The following is a 14,153-nucleotide window of genomic DNA, read 5'->3' on the forward strand; positions in this document are numbered from 1 at the left end:
GACGTAAATAATGACGGCTCCCTTATATACAACGCATCACAAACTTGATGACAAAGAAAAAAAAATTGCATTGCTACTCCATTTGAAAAAAAAAAAATTGATGCAGCTCTGACAGTAGAAAAAAAAATTGCTGTCACTGTGACAGGAAAAAAAAATTTGCTCCCATACCCATTTCCTCCATACCCCCCCCCAAAAAAAAATCAAATGGTTCTCCCCTTAGCTGTAGCGGAACACACAGCATCGTACGCAGAGCTAGTTGACTCCCAAGTGAAAATGTGTTCGCGATCAAATCTTCCTATATTTTTTTCAGAATTTTCAACAAAATCATTGCTTCTTACATCTTTTGTAAAATATAAAATACTAAAATAAAACTGCGATGTGCCATGTCTCCAGATTCCTAAAATATCGTTCGTTGACCGTTCGACGCAAACTTGTGACGCAGTTGAAATTCAATACTGACCGCCAAATAATCTTAATGAGACGAGATCAGTCTAGACATCCTCCAAATTATCCAACCATTCGCATTGGAGTTCAGCTCGCTTAGAGTATCATAACATTTTTCGGCCTTCTTTTAGATCGACCCTAATATCTCCCATTTAGGAAATAAATACACAAGCTACCTCGACAAAACTTCGTGCACCATCCAAGACCAAACGCAATACAAATCTGTCTTGACGTCATCATCTCCTTACATGGTAATCGGCATACCGTATTTTTTAGCAAAGGGGACACAGAATACGTCGGAGTATTCAGTTTCAAAACGTATTACATTGTGTGATGTTGTCAAAAAAAAGTCATGTTACTGCAGTGGTATAAATTACAAAACACAAAAGTTCAAATCAGTTTATTTTGGACTGGCTTTACCCAACATTTCATATTGTTTCTTATGCCAGATTTGACCACGTGCTTACTGGCGACCCCTTTTCATGCAAATTTTGTGTCAAATGATGTGTTCCCCTGGAAAAACAAACGTACGATTTCTAAATGAAGGAGGCGAAATTTGCCCTCAAGACTCGAAACCACCCCTTTACGGGGTGTACCTAGCTATTTTGAACGAGCTTCTCGAATCTGCAGCTCTATTTCGAAATGATGGTCTGGTTTTCTCAGCTCAAGGATAAGTGTTCTCCATCGCTGTGGGCATTACTATTCTCAACCGGGGGTACAGTTTCCAGTCGTAATGTTTTTCATTGTGTCCGGGATATAAAACCTTTCCTTTTCAAACTTTCTCTTTGATTAACACTAATCCACATCTTGTCAGTGATTAAACATGTTTCAAGTTTAAATGTTAAATTCTGGTCTCGAGCCCTCCTGTTCGACCAAACCGAAATTACCCCTCCCACTTTGGCTCGTCCAGTGGGTGTAGCAAGGGTCGTGCCATCGCCTAGGAAACGGAGGGTGCATTAATTGTTGCATTTCGATGCACATTTTGATTATATTCAGAAGATTTTGTGGCAAAAACTCAGATAGAGAAGCATTTATATTCACATCTCACTTATTCAAGACTGGCTGAGAGCAGCACTTCCATTCAGTTAACATCATTACGCCATTTATTATGCCAAGAAAGATGAAGCCAATACATTTTGCCCTCCCTGGTCTCAGCCAGAAATGGTTATACCTTACAGTTTTTTCCCACGGAATGAAAACAAATGTACTTGGGCTGAGGCCCAAGTACAATAAGAAGAAGAAGTGAATTGCCCGAACGCTGTCCCTCTGGACTGTGGTCTGAAGAAAATATTACGTACATGTGCATTTGTAGATTGACATTACGAAGACAGTCAAAAGTTTCGGTTCGACTACCTTTTTTATCACTTTTATTTGCAGTAGCCAACCATTCATTATCTTTTGGGGCCAAGACAAGAAGTGAGTAGCGAAAACAAAACAGAGATAATATATAAACTACAGCAGGTACTGTCATTCCATGAGTAAACACAGCTTACACGGCCTCTTTTTCCATCTCATCTGGGATTGAGGCGACCGAGCAAGGTGTTGATTATTGTTATATGGCTTACAAACATACTCTTGTGAGAAGTAAAGACGTATTAGATGATGTGTTAACATGCTGATGTTCTTCAAGATAAAATTTGTTTTTTTCCAGTACATGGAATTACGGTTCAATTTTGCCCTGAGAATTATAGTGGCTTTGATATTCATGGTGCAATCTACAGTCTACATGGCGGTGTGTCTCCTCGGTCCGGCACTCGCCATTCAAGCAGGTATTTACAGCATGTCTCTCCTTCACTCATGCAATTAATGTGTTCCTATTTTTGTACTTCATCCGTTGGTATCGTCGAACATCCTACTTCGTAGACGTGGAGCTGTGAAACGAACGATGGTTGTGTCATTCAAGGAGGCAATTTGATGCCTTATTATTTCTTTTTAGGGAACCTTGCCGTTTAGTTTGTCTTGTATTTTGTCAGGAAAAATTGGTGTGCTGAACGAAACTAAAAAACGACACAATGCCCTTGAACAATTGATTTGGATGTAAGAGATCCTAATAGCCTTCATTTATGTAACACACGCGAAGGATTTCATCAGGGCTGACTGTTCTGTGCAGGATAAGCCAAGAACTAAAACGAACAAAGAACTGACGTGACGATAGTAAACTTGCAAAATGTTGTTTATAAAATCCAATACTTTTTCTCTTCAAGTTCAAGGTATTGAAGTTTGGCAAACGATAATCGTGACAGGGTTCATATGCTGTCTTTACACAACATTGGTACGTATCTTGTTTTTCGCTTGTGATCTTTGCAGTTTTCCGATTAATCGTATTGAAAATATTTCGAAATATAGCTATGGAAATCGCGCACTGTAACACGAATAAGTTATGTATGTTAATATTTCCTTTGCAAATCCAGATTAGAAGGATCTACGTATAGCAGCCCCCCCCCCATCTTGACAACCTCGCCAAGATTTGAGATGCCATCCTTTACTACTGAGTTTTTTCATGAACGAAACACAACAATTGTCGCCTATCTTCCAGGAATCCTGACATCAATATTTACTGAAGACACACTGTTACAATCTACACAGTGTCTTCTCGCTTCAAACGTAGATTACACCAGACATTTAAACTCTGCTTCCTTGCATCTCCAGTTCGGTACGCGTTTCCGAAAAGAAAGGCAGTAAAACAATTTCTTTTCAAGAGTTATCTCAGAAACTCTAGATGCATACATTGCAAATAAAATTGAAGTTTATCTAAGATGTCTCCTTGCTCTGAAGTAAAACGTTTTGTTTTCTTCCAGATCTAGTATTGCCATGCAACAACCTCAACTATCGATTTGTCGAAATGCATATATCTTCAAATTTCCTCGATAGATACAAGCTTTTGATAAAATTGGTAGCTTAGTGAATCGAATTGTTTTCTCATATTTAGGGCGGAATGAAGGGAGTAATATGGACCGATGTGTTCCAGTTTTTTGTCATCTTCGGCACCGTAGTGGCTGTCATTGTTATCGGTGTTATCCAAGCTGGTGGATTTGAAGAGGTTTTCAGAATCAATGATCGTAATGGAAGATTGGAGATGAGGTAGAAACCAGATCACATATTGAATGACCATATTGTGAAGTTTTTGAACGGCCAATGCAAACATTCTTGATACTTCGAGTAAGGTTATGAACACATCGAGAAAAGATATACTGTATAATAATTAAGAAAATCAAGAAAACTTTCAACTACCTTCATTCTGATCAAGAATGAAATCCCAACATCAGAGAGCAAATTATCGAAGAAAAGAAGTACCTACGCATGATGTAGCATCTCACCTCTGTTGTCTCCTGTAGGAAAATCTGTGAAAATTTCTTCCTATCTCTTAAGGTTTTAGAGGCAATAGTTCAAAGATGTTGAGAGACCATGAACTCTGCCATACAGTGCCAGTACATATACGTTCAAATAACTATGACGCTTGACACGTAGATATCAGCGTACTGCTGTTGTATTTTCCTTTGGGTGATTTTAGCTTCACCATGTTATGTTTAAGGGACTGTGAGTCTGTGGAGAGACATCATTTCTCATTCTGAAATCTAACTCTACCGTGTTATTTTTTGAGAAATTAACGTGTTATGGGCGATCTGCATCAGTAGGGGTCAGAAAGACTCAAAGTCCACTGCAACTTAATCTGTTTCTTAGTAGACAGCTTCTCCCTTGTCCTGGTGTTAGTCTCAATTGACTGACTTCGTTGTACGTCAATGCATTACAGTTTAAACAATATCTTAAAAGCGTTTCTTAACAATTGATATGAATTAAAGGAGACAGGTGTCGTTTGGTTTATTTCCAAATAAATTGATGAACTGGCGCCAACTTTGAAAGGAGTACAAAGGATTAACCCCCGTAAATAGTTAATGTTACAAGTATGCGAAAACCAAAATGCCAGGATTTAGGACTGTCGCCCTATAAAGATAATGATCCATTGCATCAAAATGATGATATTAAATTTCATTCTCGCGTGATAATGTGAGCCACATGATTAAAAAAGGACAAGATATAAAACCCTCATGCGAAATTGTTGTGTTCGTTCATCAAGAGTACATTACCTTCAATTTCCTTAGTATAATGCTTGATGTATTCATTTGTTTTCAATAACTTTGAATTAACCTGTTGTGTTCGTATTGTCGATGCCACACATGATATTAGCTCAATATAGACTCAATAACCAAGTAGTCTATGGGCATTTATGCGAGCGATTATGAAAGGTTTGAATAAAAGGTTTGAATTACCTCCGTAACACGCGTAATGTACGTACACAACTTCAGTCGACAAATGAGTCAAGTTTAGTGTGTAGTAACTTTATTTATTCATACTTCTTGCGAACATTATCCACCTGCCGAAAGATAAAAATACTTTAAGGGTATGAAACGTATGAAACTTAATTTTTCTTTTAATAATTATCGATGTTTCACTCGCGTTGCCTTCATCCTCGCTTTCACTTTCAAAGTTTATTTAAATCGAGTTTATTAGGCATTATTGTCATATACACTCAGTATAAATACATATATGGGCGCAGATTTAGTTATATATTTGAAAGTATTCAGCATTACTCTGAATGTTATATAACGTAAATCTACAAGTTTATATACAATGTATACCGAAATCTATCAAATCAATTGCCACGTATTGTTGTATTATTGATATACTCACCGTCGAATCGTATTCCATCTACGTGACAAATGCGGAGTTTACGTGTCACGACAGTCTATCTCACAACGTTAACATACCACAACTACAATAATAGTTTTAAGATATTTTGATTATAAAAGACCTGATGAATAATTCATTTTACATTTAATCTTAGTTTTTCTCTAGATCCCACTGCTCGTTTGTCCGTATTGAGCACATTCATCGGTGGTGGAATCAACTATGCTCCGTTGTTTACAAGTCAGACGGCCGTGCAGCGTTACATGACAGTGAAATCCCTGAAGCAGTCCCAGATGTGAGTCAATCTTAGGGTAGAATGGACCTCAGGGACAGATAATCTGATGCTCAAATTTTTCCAATACTTTCTGGACTACCGTTCGTTTAGGCTAATTTTCAAGCTTTTGGGGTTAGAAAAATTTTAATTGTCTTATTTTTTTTTTTTTGAAAATCGAAACTTTCATTTTTCCCAAAGAGTTATTACAGAGTTAGCACATTTTGAATTTCAAATATCGGTAAATGTTAGGTATACTGTTTTTTTCTGGTACCAGACTTTACATGGTGACCCCTGATTTTTATTCTTGATTTGGTAAGAGAATGGTTGAAAGTTTCATAGAAGAAAATTGAGGAAAAGTTTAAGTCTCCCACTTCCACATACTAACCTAGCTAATTGAAATCGATGTCACAGCTCAAAATGCGGTTTCAGCACAACCCAAGTAGGTTTGTTATATACCATTCTATAAATGGGAATGGTGGATATTTTTCTATATATCAGCCGAAAATATCTGTCAATACTTAGTGAATTGTATATTTTATCTTCATATCACACTGCAGATTTCTTGTTCAAATGGATATTCAAGGACAACTTTGCTGCTAAAATCAAGATATTTTCTTTTTTTTTATTTCCAGGGCCGTACTAATGACAATGCCGTTTCTCTTGATCATACTGGGTTGCTTATATTTGAGTGGTCTAGTTCTTTATGCTGTTTATAACAGTGAGTTCTTTCCATACTGGAACAATGGAAAGTAGTGACTTTCCAAACCCAGGGGAAGTAATTCTTATCGAAACTTACAACACTTATTATGTACCTACATTCTCTTGTCAACCGTACCTCATAAACCACTCAGAATGAAGTAGATATATTACCGCCTCGGGCTCGCAAACTGACGATAGCAAAACAACAAAACAAGTTTTACACAATTAATGGTTAAATAAGTGGGTTTGGGTTTTACATGACCCATGAACCATGCTTTCGAACCCATTAAATAATACTGTCGCAAATATTTGAAGCAGAAGCAGAAGGTACGAAGCAACGGGATATCAGTGACAAAAGACAGAAGAAGTTTAACTCCTGGATCTGGTGAAAGAATATGATGAATATATGTTTATCTCGCGAACGCTTCTAGACTTGACTGATTTCATGGGTGTGCTAACAATAGATCAATACCAATTACTTTCAAAGACGTACTGTAATTTTCACGAAAACTATTTTCTTTGTAGATGAAATGGCACCTCTTCAGCCGGCAGTCAATGCGACTTTACCGACACGTATGTATAGAAATCAATCATGATAAACATCATTATATGTGACTTGACTTACTAAAAACGTAAAGAAAGTATTGAAATAGTCTTTCACATTACTTCTTTATCACAGGGATGATACGAACATCTATATTATCCGTTTATGCACAGGAAAGGCAAAGTCATAGGAAGGTGAAACTATATAGCATGTGACAGTAATTGATGTATTAATAAAAAAACTAGTCGATTCTTTGTTGAACAAATTAATTCTGCTAGTGCTGTCAAAGTGTTTAAGGATTAAGATGACATCTCGCTCTGGTGCAATGTGCCACGGATAGAAAAGCTTTCTTATCATAGGCCCTCGAAAAAAACGAGGGTCTATATGCTTATATCGGTTAGATGCATTCAAACAGAATAAAAAATACTATAAAAGCAATTCACCGTATGTGTTATTAATTAACAATTGCTTTCATATAATATAAAAGCAATTGTTAATTAATAACACCGTATGCAAATACTCTTAGTCCTAATTAATATTTATTGACGTTATTTGGGCACTGAATTTGTCATCAACAGACTACACCAACCTTCTACTCGGTGATGGCGCTGTCGTAAGTTACGAACCTGAGTACGATTCAATAGATCAGGTGAGTTCTGAGTTTTCCAGATGTATATATTTGTGCGCACAATGATAACTGGACCTTAACAATTAGGGTAGAATACGCCCCGAGGACAGATAGTCGGACTCTCAAACTTTTACAATGCTGTTGTAATCTGCCACTTGTGGGGGCTCATTTTAAAGTTCGAAGAGGAAGAACATTTTCACCTTCCTAGTTTTTCGAAAATCGAAACATTTATTTTTCTCCGTAGAGTTAACACAGACATGGCGGCTATTTTGAATTTCAAATGACGGTAAATATTGGGTAATTTGTTTCTCCAGTACCGAAAGTTACACGGTGACCCCCGATTTTTATTCTTGATTTTGAAGGAGAATAGTTGAAAGATTCCTTGAGAAAAGTTTGAGGAAAAGTTTAAATCTTTCACTTTCGATGTGCATACTATACCTTAAAGTCACTTTTTTTTCTTGCGAAGGCAACGAATCTGATGAATATGTTATGTGACGAGTCGAACAATTGCAAATTTTAGCTCTTTTTTCATTCTAGATTTTAGTCTTTTTTGTTAGCTCTGAATTGGGCTGGATTCCAGGAATGCAGGGACTGATTGTTGCCTGTCTTTTTGCCGGGACACTGAGGTAAGATATTAAAAAAAATCACAAATCATAGGGTCGAGGATATTACTTACAATCGCCATCAATAAGTGTGGTTACACTTTACAATATTTCTTTTCACAAATTCCATGGAAAGAAAACAACTGTGTGATTTTGCAAGTATAGATAATGGTAGATTTTACTCTGTCCGGAAATGAAAATGCTATGCTACCAATATACGCTCAAGAATGCCACATAGTTCTTTGGACAAGAAACTCAGACAGGCAATTATTAGTGAATGATGCATAAGGTTCATGTAAAAGTGACTGCATATGTGACCAATAGCTAACTTTCAAGGGCAAGTTTTATATACTTCTGAACAACAATACACTTTTATAAGGTTTAAGTCTGAGTTCAAATGACATAGAAAAACAAAGAATAATGTTCCGATAACGCTTTCTATTCCAACTTTCTCGACCTTTTAATTCTGAGCAAGAAAAATGATCATGAATCCTTCTTTTTTAAAAAAATAGCACCATGTAAAATTGTGCTTTGACGACAACAAGGCAAGTTATGTTTTGTTCATTGGTTACAAACTACAATGACATTATGCCTTTTATTTCCAGTACAATATCATCTGCCCTAAATGCTATGACCGCAGTTACTCTCGAAGACTTTATCAAGCCTTATCGAAAATGGAAAGCACGTAAATACGGACGTCCCGTTTATAAGAATGATAGACGCGATACTGTTGTGTCCAAGGTCTTAAGTAAGTTTGACCACACTTGCTCACATACATCAATATTTTCCAAAAAATAATAATGACAGAAAAGCTACTGTGCGATTAGCGCTGTTTTTACGTTTGCTCATGAATAACTATGTTATGTGAAAGGAGAGTGTTTTTATAACGTTTCCTTACGGCATGATTCAAATTATCCAACTTCCTTTGTTTTCCAGCCTGCGTCTATGGTATCTGTGGTACAGGTCTAGGCATCGGAGCCATTGGACTCGGCAGTCTTGTAGTACTCGGGAACACATTCCTCGGTGTCACTGGAGGACCAATCCTTGGAACATTTGGTGTTGGAATGGTGTACAGAAGGGCAAATGGAATGTAAGTAATACATAATATGGACGAGTATGAATTCTGTGATTTTGCGTGTCGAGGAAAGTTTTGATTGAATAATAAGATATCAAGAATGAAAAACTCATAGAGGGTCTCTCAAGGAATGGAACTTACATGTTTCCGACTTAATATTTGTTCACCTTAACAGGGGTTTCATTCAGTTTTGAAGTAGGGGGCTAGAATGGAAAAATAGGCGGCTTGCAGCTGCCATGACCACAAAGCGGTCGTCGTCGGGGGGAGGGTCCGGAAGGGGGTGTTCCCCCTCCCGGCCGAAGACCGGAAACCCTGAAAAATGAGCTAAAATTTACTTTTTACAGCTTACAGTCACTTGAATTTCTAGTATTTTCAGGAGAATTGTCAGCAGTGTTCCAGGGCAATTTGTGTTCATATCATAAAAGCCATTTTCCTTGGAGATTAAGCCTAAATATGATAATTCATAATTAAAAATGATAAGATGTGGTAATGTTGACGATAATATGAACAAAGAAAACAAGTCTTAAGAGCCTCTATGCTTTTAGGAGGAAAACTATAATTATTAATGATATAAATTTGGTATGTAGATGATATTATTCAGTGTTACATCCAGACAGGGGGATAGGGGATTCCCCCTCTGTTGAAATGTTGGCACCCCAATTAATTTGTCGAGGGGACCACTCACCCCTTCCATGAAATGGTGCCAGTCACACCTTAGAGGTACAAGTAGAACACATGAACTGGTGATATGCCCCCGAAATTTTCTGGTAAAGGGGGAAACCCCCCCTTGTTGATGCCATCCTGGATGAAACACTCATAATGTTAATCTGGAATCTGTAGATGAAGAACTTTTATACCACTGGGGAGGTAAAAAGGATAATTTATATAACGAATAATGATAAAAAATGACAATCATTACCATATTTCGCAAATAGAATCAATTGAAAGATCCTCAAGGTTATTTGACTATATGGGTATGCAAAGTAAAAACCTTGATACAGGATATGAAAATTTGTACGTTCAGAAGCGCACATTTGGATTTAAGCTGGCGATCGCTTTTGAAGTGAATTTAGAGGTCTGATCGTATTGTAACTACTCTGGGCGACGTTCTTATTGGCGTCGATAGACCGAAGAGCAGTTTAAATCCACGTAATTATCCTTCTCTTGTTTCTTGGTCGTACAGCGAAGCTTGACCTTGCGATCGCTTCCGTCTTCATTTGTTCATTGACCATTTTGAGTTGAGCTAACGACGGCCGACAGGTGTAATATGCACGTTTTCATTAGCGTATATAAAGGTCACCAAATAGGAATCAGCAATTCAGTTAGCCAATAGAATCGTCAATTGCAATTCCGATTTTTATTTAGGCAGTATACGCAAAACCGTGCTGCATCGTAGTACAAGGCGATCGTAGTAGTCGCTCGTCTTCTAAATTTTGTTTCACATAAAAGCCAATGAAAAGTTTGATTACACAGCTTGTGAAACTTGTCTGTATCATGTCAGAAGGTAAAAAATATTTTAGCTATGAAAGAGTTCAATTTTCCAAAAAAGTAGCCGGCGAAATCGTGAGAGTAACCGGTCAATTTCGCCGGCTGCCGGCTACTAATGAAACCCCTGAACTTAATGCAGTGGTAGTATCAAACCCCGGATATCTAATAACAGAGCTTCCCTGGCTGTGTGACACACTTCAATTACTGGTTTTCATTGATAAAAGACATGTACATGTATGATCATGGGTATATTTGTAAAAGCAAAATTGTGCAAATGCTTAACTTTAGCTATGCTATCGTGAGAAAGGTAGTTCTGAGTCTAGCAGTACAAAAAGTGCTCCGGGTTTCTAAACATTGTGCCTATCATTCGTTTTGGAGCTGTAATTGACCCCTGGCTCTGGTTATCTTTACCCACTCTGTAACTAGGCTATTGAGCTGGTTCATTTCAGACCGTTCGATAAGTGGATATGGTGGGCATATAGACGTGATTAGGTTCGAATTGATTAAAATAGATAATATTACTGAAACAGAAACCAAATTACCATAATATGCCCAGTGAACTCAGAGTAGTTGTACTTTTAAAAGGAGTAGTTGTAGGTAATGTTGACTTTGAATTTGAATAAAACGACACCATATAAACATGTTGAAAATTCTTAACAGCTTAGTATACGTTTTTTGTAGTTATTTACAATAGTTCAACTAAAAATGGGTGAAATTCCACACCTATTTACTTTATAATGTAATGTAATGTAATGTAATGTAATGTATGTATGTATGTATGTATGTATGTATGTATGTATGTATGTACACGATTACTTAAATAATCACTCATTCAACAAACAATCAAATTAATAAATAAATAAATCCATTAATTATCTAATTGACAATACACAATCTGTTAGTCAGTGCAAAATATTTTACCTTTCATAACTTTCTCTTCAGTGGAATGCTATGTGGAACTCTTCTTGGATTTGCCTTCGCTCTGTGGATTGCTGCTGGAGCCTATGTATACAAAGGCGTCTCCGGGGAAGTCTTAGCTATATACCGGGTAAAGACTTGCGCAGTTACATACCTTTTGTGTTTGAACTCTTAGGGTTTTTGCTTTTTGATGATCTCCTCAATGTTAACGAAGCTTTCTAACGTTGCTGGTTCTTTGATGATGTCATAGAGCAAATTTAGTTACATGTCTATAAATCACAATATGTACACTTTGACGTTCATTTATTGGTCGACTTCTCTCTTTCCAAATTTGACTGTTTGGTTTGTGTCTTCAGCTGTCATTCATCACGTATGGTTTCTACTCAATCGTCGTGACCATTGTCATTGGCATTCTAGCGAGCGAAGTGGCACGACTTATTGTCGGCAAAGAAAATATCAAAAGGGTAGATCCGAAGTTGCTTACAAAATGTGTAAGGTGAGTGATTTTTACTAATTATGTTTCGGAGAGTCTATGTCAATAATAATAATTATTACCAATGACCTGTCCAGACATTCGAATAATAGTAGCGACGTTAAAACTACGACAATCACGACCACTTTATGTTTTGTGAATATTTAGAAAACAGCTAGCAGCCGGGTTGCTTTCATCAGGCTTTAAATAAATTAGCCACTTCCACAATGTTTTTCAAAGACACCCTGGAAGTGGCTAAACATATTATTCTCATATGGTTTTAAATAGGCTTGGTTTTTTTAGGAATTTCTTACTCGAGTATCAGATTTATGTAGGCAACAATGGCAACATAATATCACCCTAATACCCAAACTGCGCACTTATTCATGTTTCAAGAGTTAATTGGAAGCAGAGAGATATCTCTCTTTAAACTGTGTCAGAAAATATATTCACGCTCTTGCTCGGTTCCGATGCTCTACGTCGTCATTAGCAATAGAGGAAGGCGGACATAATGTTGATTTAATAGAGTATGTATTTTCTGTAATTTGGGAGAAATAGAAGATGGATTTCATTTTCTCTTAATTTGTCCTCTTTTTAAAGAGCTAAGACAAGAGTGTCTCCCGCTCTACTTCAAGACTGGGCAACTTTGTAAAGTTTTACAGTCTTCTACAGTCTACACATTTTGATCTGATGATTAATCTATGTAAATTTGTTTATTACGCATTTTCCAAAAGAAAACATCATTTTTGGACCTATATAATTAGCCAGTCATGGGCTGGTGTTTTGGTGTTTTATGCAAATATCACTTCCAGGATGAAAAGAGACATATTAATGTTGACATGTTTTCAATACGTAGGAACAGTCACAGTGAGACAATGATGGTAGTAATAAATCGGGAGTACTTAATCGTTAACGTCTCTACGTCATTAAAGAGGAACCTTTTCAAATATTATATGGACGGCGTGCGTGATGTTTATTTCCGAGTCGAGACGTTAGTAATCTTGTCCGTGTCAACCAATTACTAACGGCATATCTCTCTTATCATTATCAAAAAATGTCAAGATCTTTCATAACTCTTGAAAAACCAAATTGTCTAAAATTTGATCGGCACTGCTGTCAGATCATCAATTCAACATCCGTTCATGCATACATTTATTCAATGAACCCATCCATCAATCAGTAAACACGATGCAATCAGTGGGGGACTACATAAAGCAAAAAGTGAACTTGTAAATATTGACAACTTGCATAATTCAAATACTCAGCGCCTTCTCGTTCATTGATTCTCAGACCGTCTCACCGGTATGAAGAGAAACCAATCAGAGATGATGAAGAAGGAGAGGACGTCGATGCACACTGATTTTGTGCAGTGTCACGGAGAACTTAAAGTTTTACGGAGTAGCACACATGCACCAACTCACTCAATTGCTGTTTCTGACATTCAATCGTCTCTTTAATGACCAACGAGTGTAGTTACACATGTATATTAATAGAGCTACATTTATCACACACCGTCATTGTTAAACCGACGGGATTTGCTTCATGGAAAATGTGCATCGTGTGTTTCTAAATATGAACTGCTATTTTAATTACTAGATACTAATCAAGTAATTCAAATGGTCACGTACTTCCACTATTCCATTTACAAAATGCAAAACTTCATATAGACGAAATATATTCATATTTTGCCTTTTAATGGTTCCTTTTCGAATTTGAATGAACTTTTTCAGAATTCAAGTATAAGTCTGCGTTCCTTTGAAAGCATGAAGTATCGTATTTATATAGATGACAGTTACAATGGCGACACGTCTTATTTTGAGGAAAGTTGGTTACCGTGGTGATAATGATGAAACGATGATCTCCATCATATAGAATATAACCTTAAGTGATGTCATCGATATTCAAGACTCATCTATTTTCAGCTGCCTGGTCTATACCTATTCTCTCAGCTCCTCTTCAAAACTAAAACAATACGTTCACCCCTGATTTCCTCTAAGCCGGTGCACACTTAGCGTAAGTAACATTTGGGTTTGGGTTAAACCATGTTGGTCAAAAGGTTAAGGCCATCGTCTGGGCTAATGTCAGTCAAAATGCTCAAAAAATCAAATTTTATTTTTTTCCTTCATTGTCACCCTCGACATGTATACTTTCAAATAAGCTATATCATTCTTCAAAAAATATTAACTAAAATCGAGAAAAATCGCGTTTTTTTCCCACTGACCCCTGGTCAAATTTTATTTAGTCTAATTATATATTCAAAACAGGTAAATCGCTATTTTTGGTTGCCTAAAAACTTTGTTGAGTTATGGCATCATGTATGAAG

General features: G+C 36.8%; 2 protein-coding genes across 2 annotated transcripts in view; both read left to right on the plus strand.

Moving 5' to 3' along the window:
- LOC139150705 (putative sodium-dependent multivitamin transporter) overlaps positions 1 to 6,225 on the plus strand; it is a 43,874-nt gene extending 37,649 nt beyond the window's left edge. Inside the window, exons 3-7 of the mRNA XM_070723123.1 lie at positions 2,096 to 2,213; positions 2,649 to 2,716; positions 3,374 to 3,525; positions 5,288 to 5,425; positions 6,037 to 6,225. Of these exons, the coding sequence (XP_070579224.1) occupies positions 2,096 to 2,213; positions 2,649 to 2,716; positions 3,374 to 3,525; positions 5,288 to 5,425; positions 6,037 to 6,157 (597 nt within the window). The 3' untranslated portion in view covers positions 6,158 to 6,225. The remainder of the gene's footprint in view (positions 1 to 2,095; positions 2,214 to 2,648; positions 2,717 to 3,373; positions 3,526 to 5,287; positions 5,426 to 6,036) is intronic.
- Positions 6,226 to 6,233: 8 nt separating this feature from the next.
- Positions 6,234 to 13,858, plus strand: LOC139150703 (sodium-coupled monocarboxylate transporter 1-like). The gene is made up of 8 exons (XM_070723122.1): positions 6,234 to 6,676; positions 7,226 to 7,296; positions 7,813 to 7,901; positions 8,483 to 8,625; positions 8,814 to 8,967; positions 11,383 to 11,488; positions 11,715 to 11,854; positions 13,121 to 13,858. Exons 1-8 carry the CDS (start codon positions 6,634 to 6,636, stop codon positions 13,188 to 13,190), a joined length of 816 nt encoding a protein of 271 aa, XP_070579223.1. The 5' UTR covers positions 6,234 to 6,633; the 3' UTR covers positions 13,191 to 13,858.
- Positions 13,859 to 14,153: the final 295 nt, after the last annotated feature.

This window comes from Ptychodera flava, chromosome 14, assembly GCF_041260155.1.
Source record: "Ptychodera flava strain L36383 chromosome 14, AS_Pfla_20210202, whole genome shotgun sequence".
In the NCBI taxonomy this organism is placed as follows: Eukaryota; Metazoa; Hemichordata; class Enteropneusta; family Ptychoderidae; genus Ptychodera; species Ptychodera flava.

What these genes read in the sequence shown, in the direction of transcription:
- LOC139150703 (XM_070723122.1), top strand. Translation starts at nt 6,634, where the DNA reads ATGGCACCTCTTCAGCCGGCAGTCAATGCGACTTTACCGACAC. An exon ending in CAATGCGACTTTACCGACAC is followed by an intron (nt 6,677 to 7,225) that starts GTATGTATAGAA and finishes TGTCATCAACAG; the next exon opens with ACTACACCAACCTTCTACTC. An exon ending in TACAGAAGGGCAAATGGAAT is followed by an intron (nt 8,968 to 11,382) that starts GTAAGTAATACA and finishes CTTTCTCTTCAG; the next exon opens with TGGAATGCTATGTGGAACTC.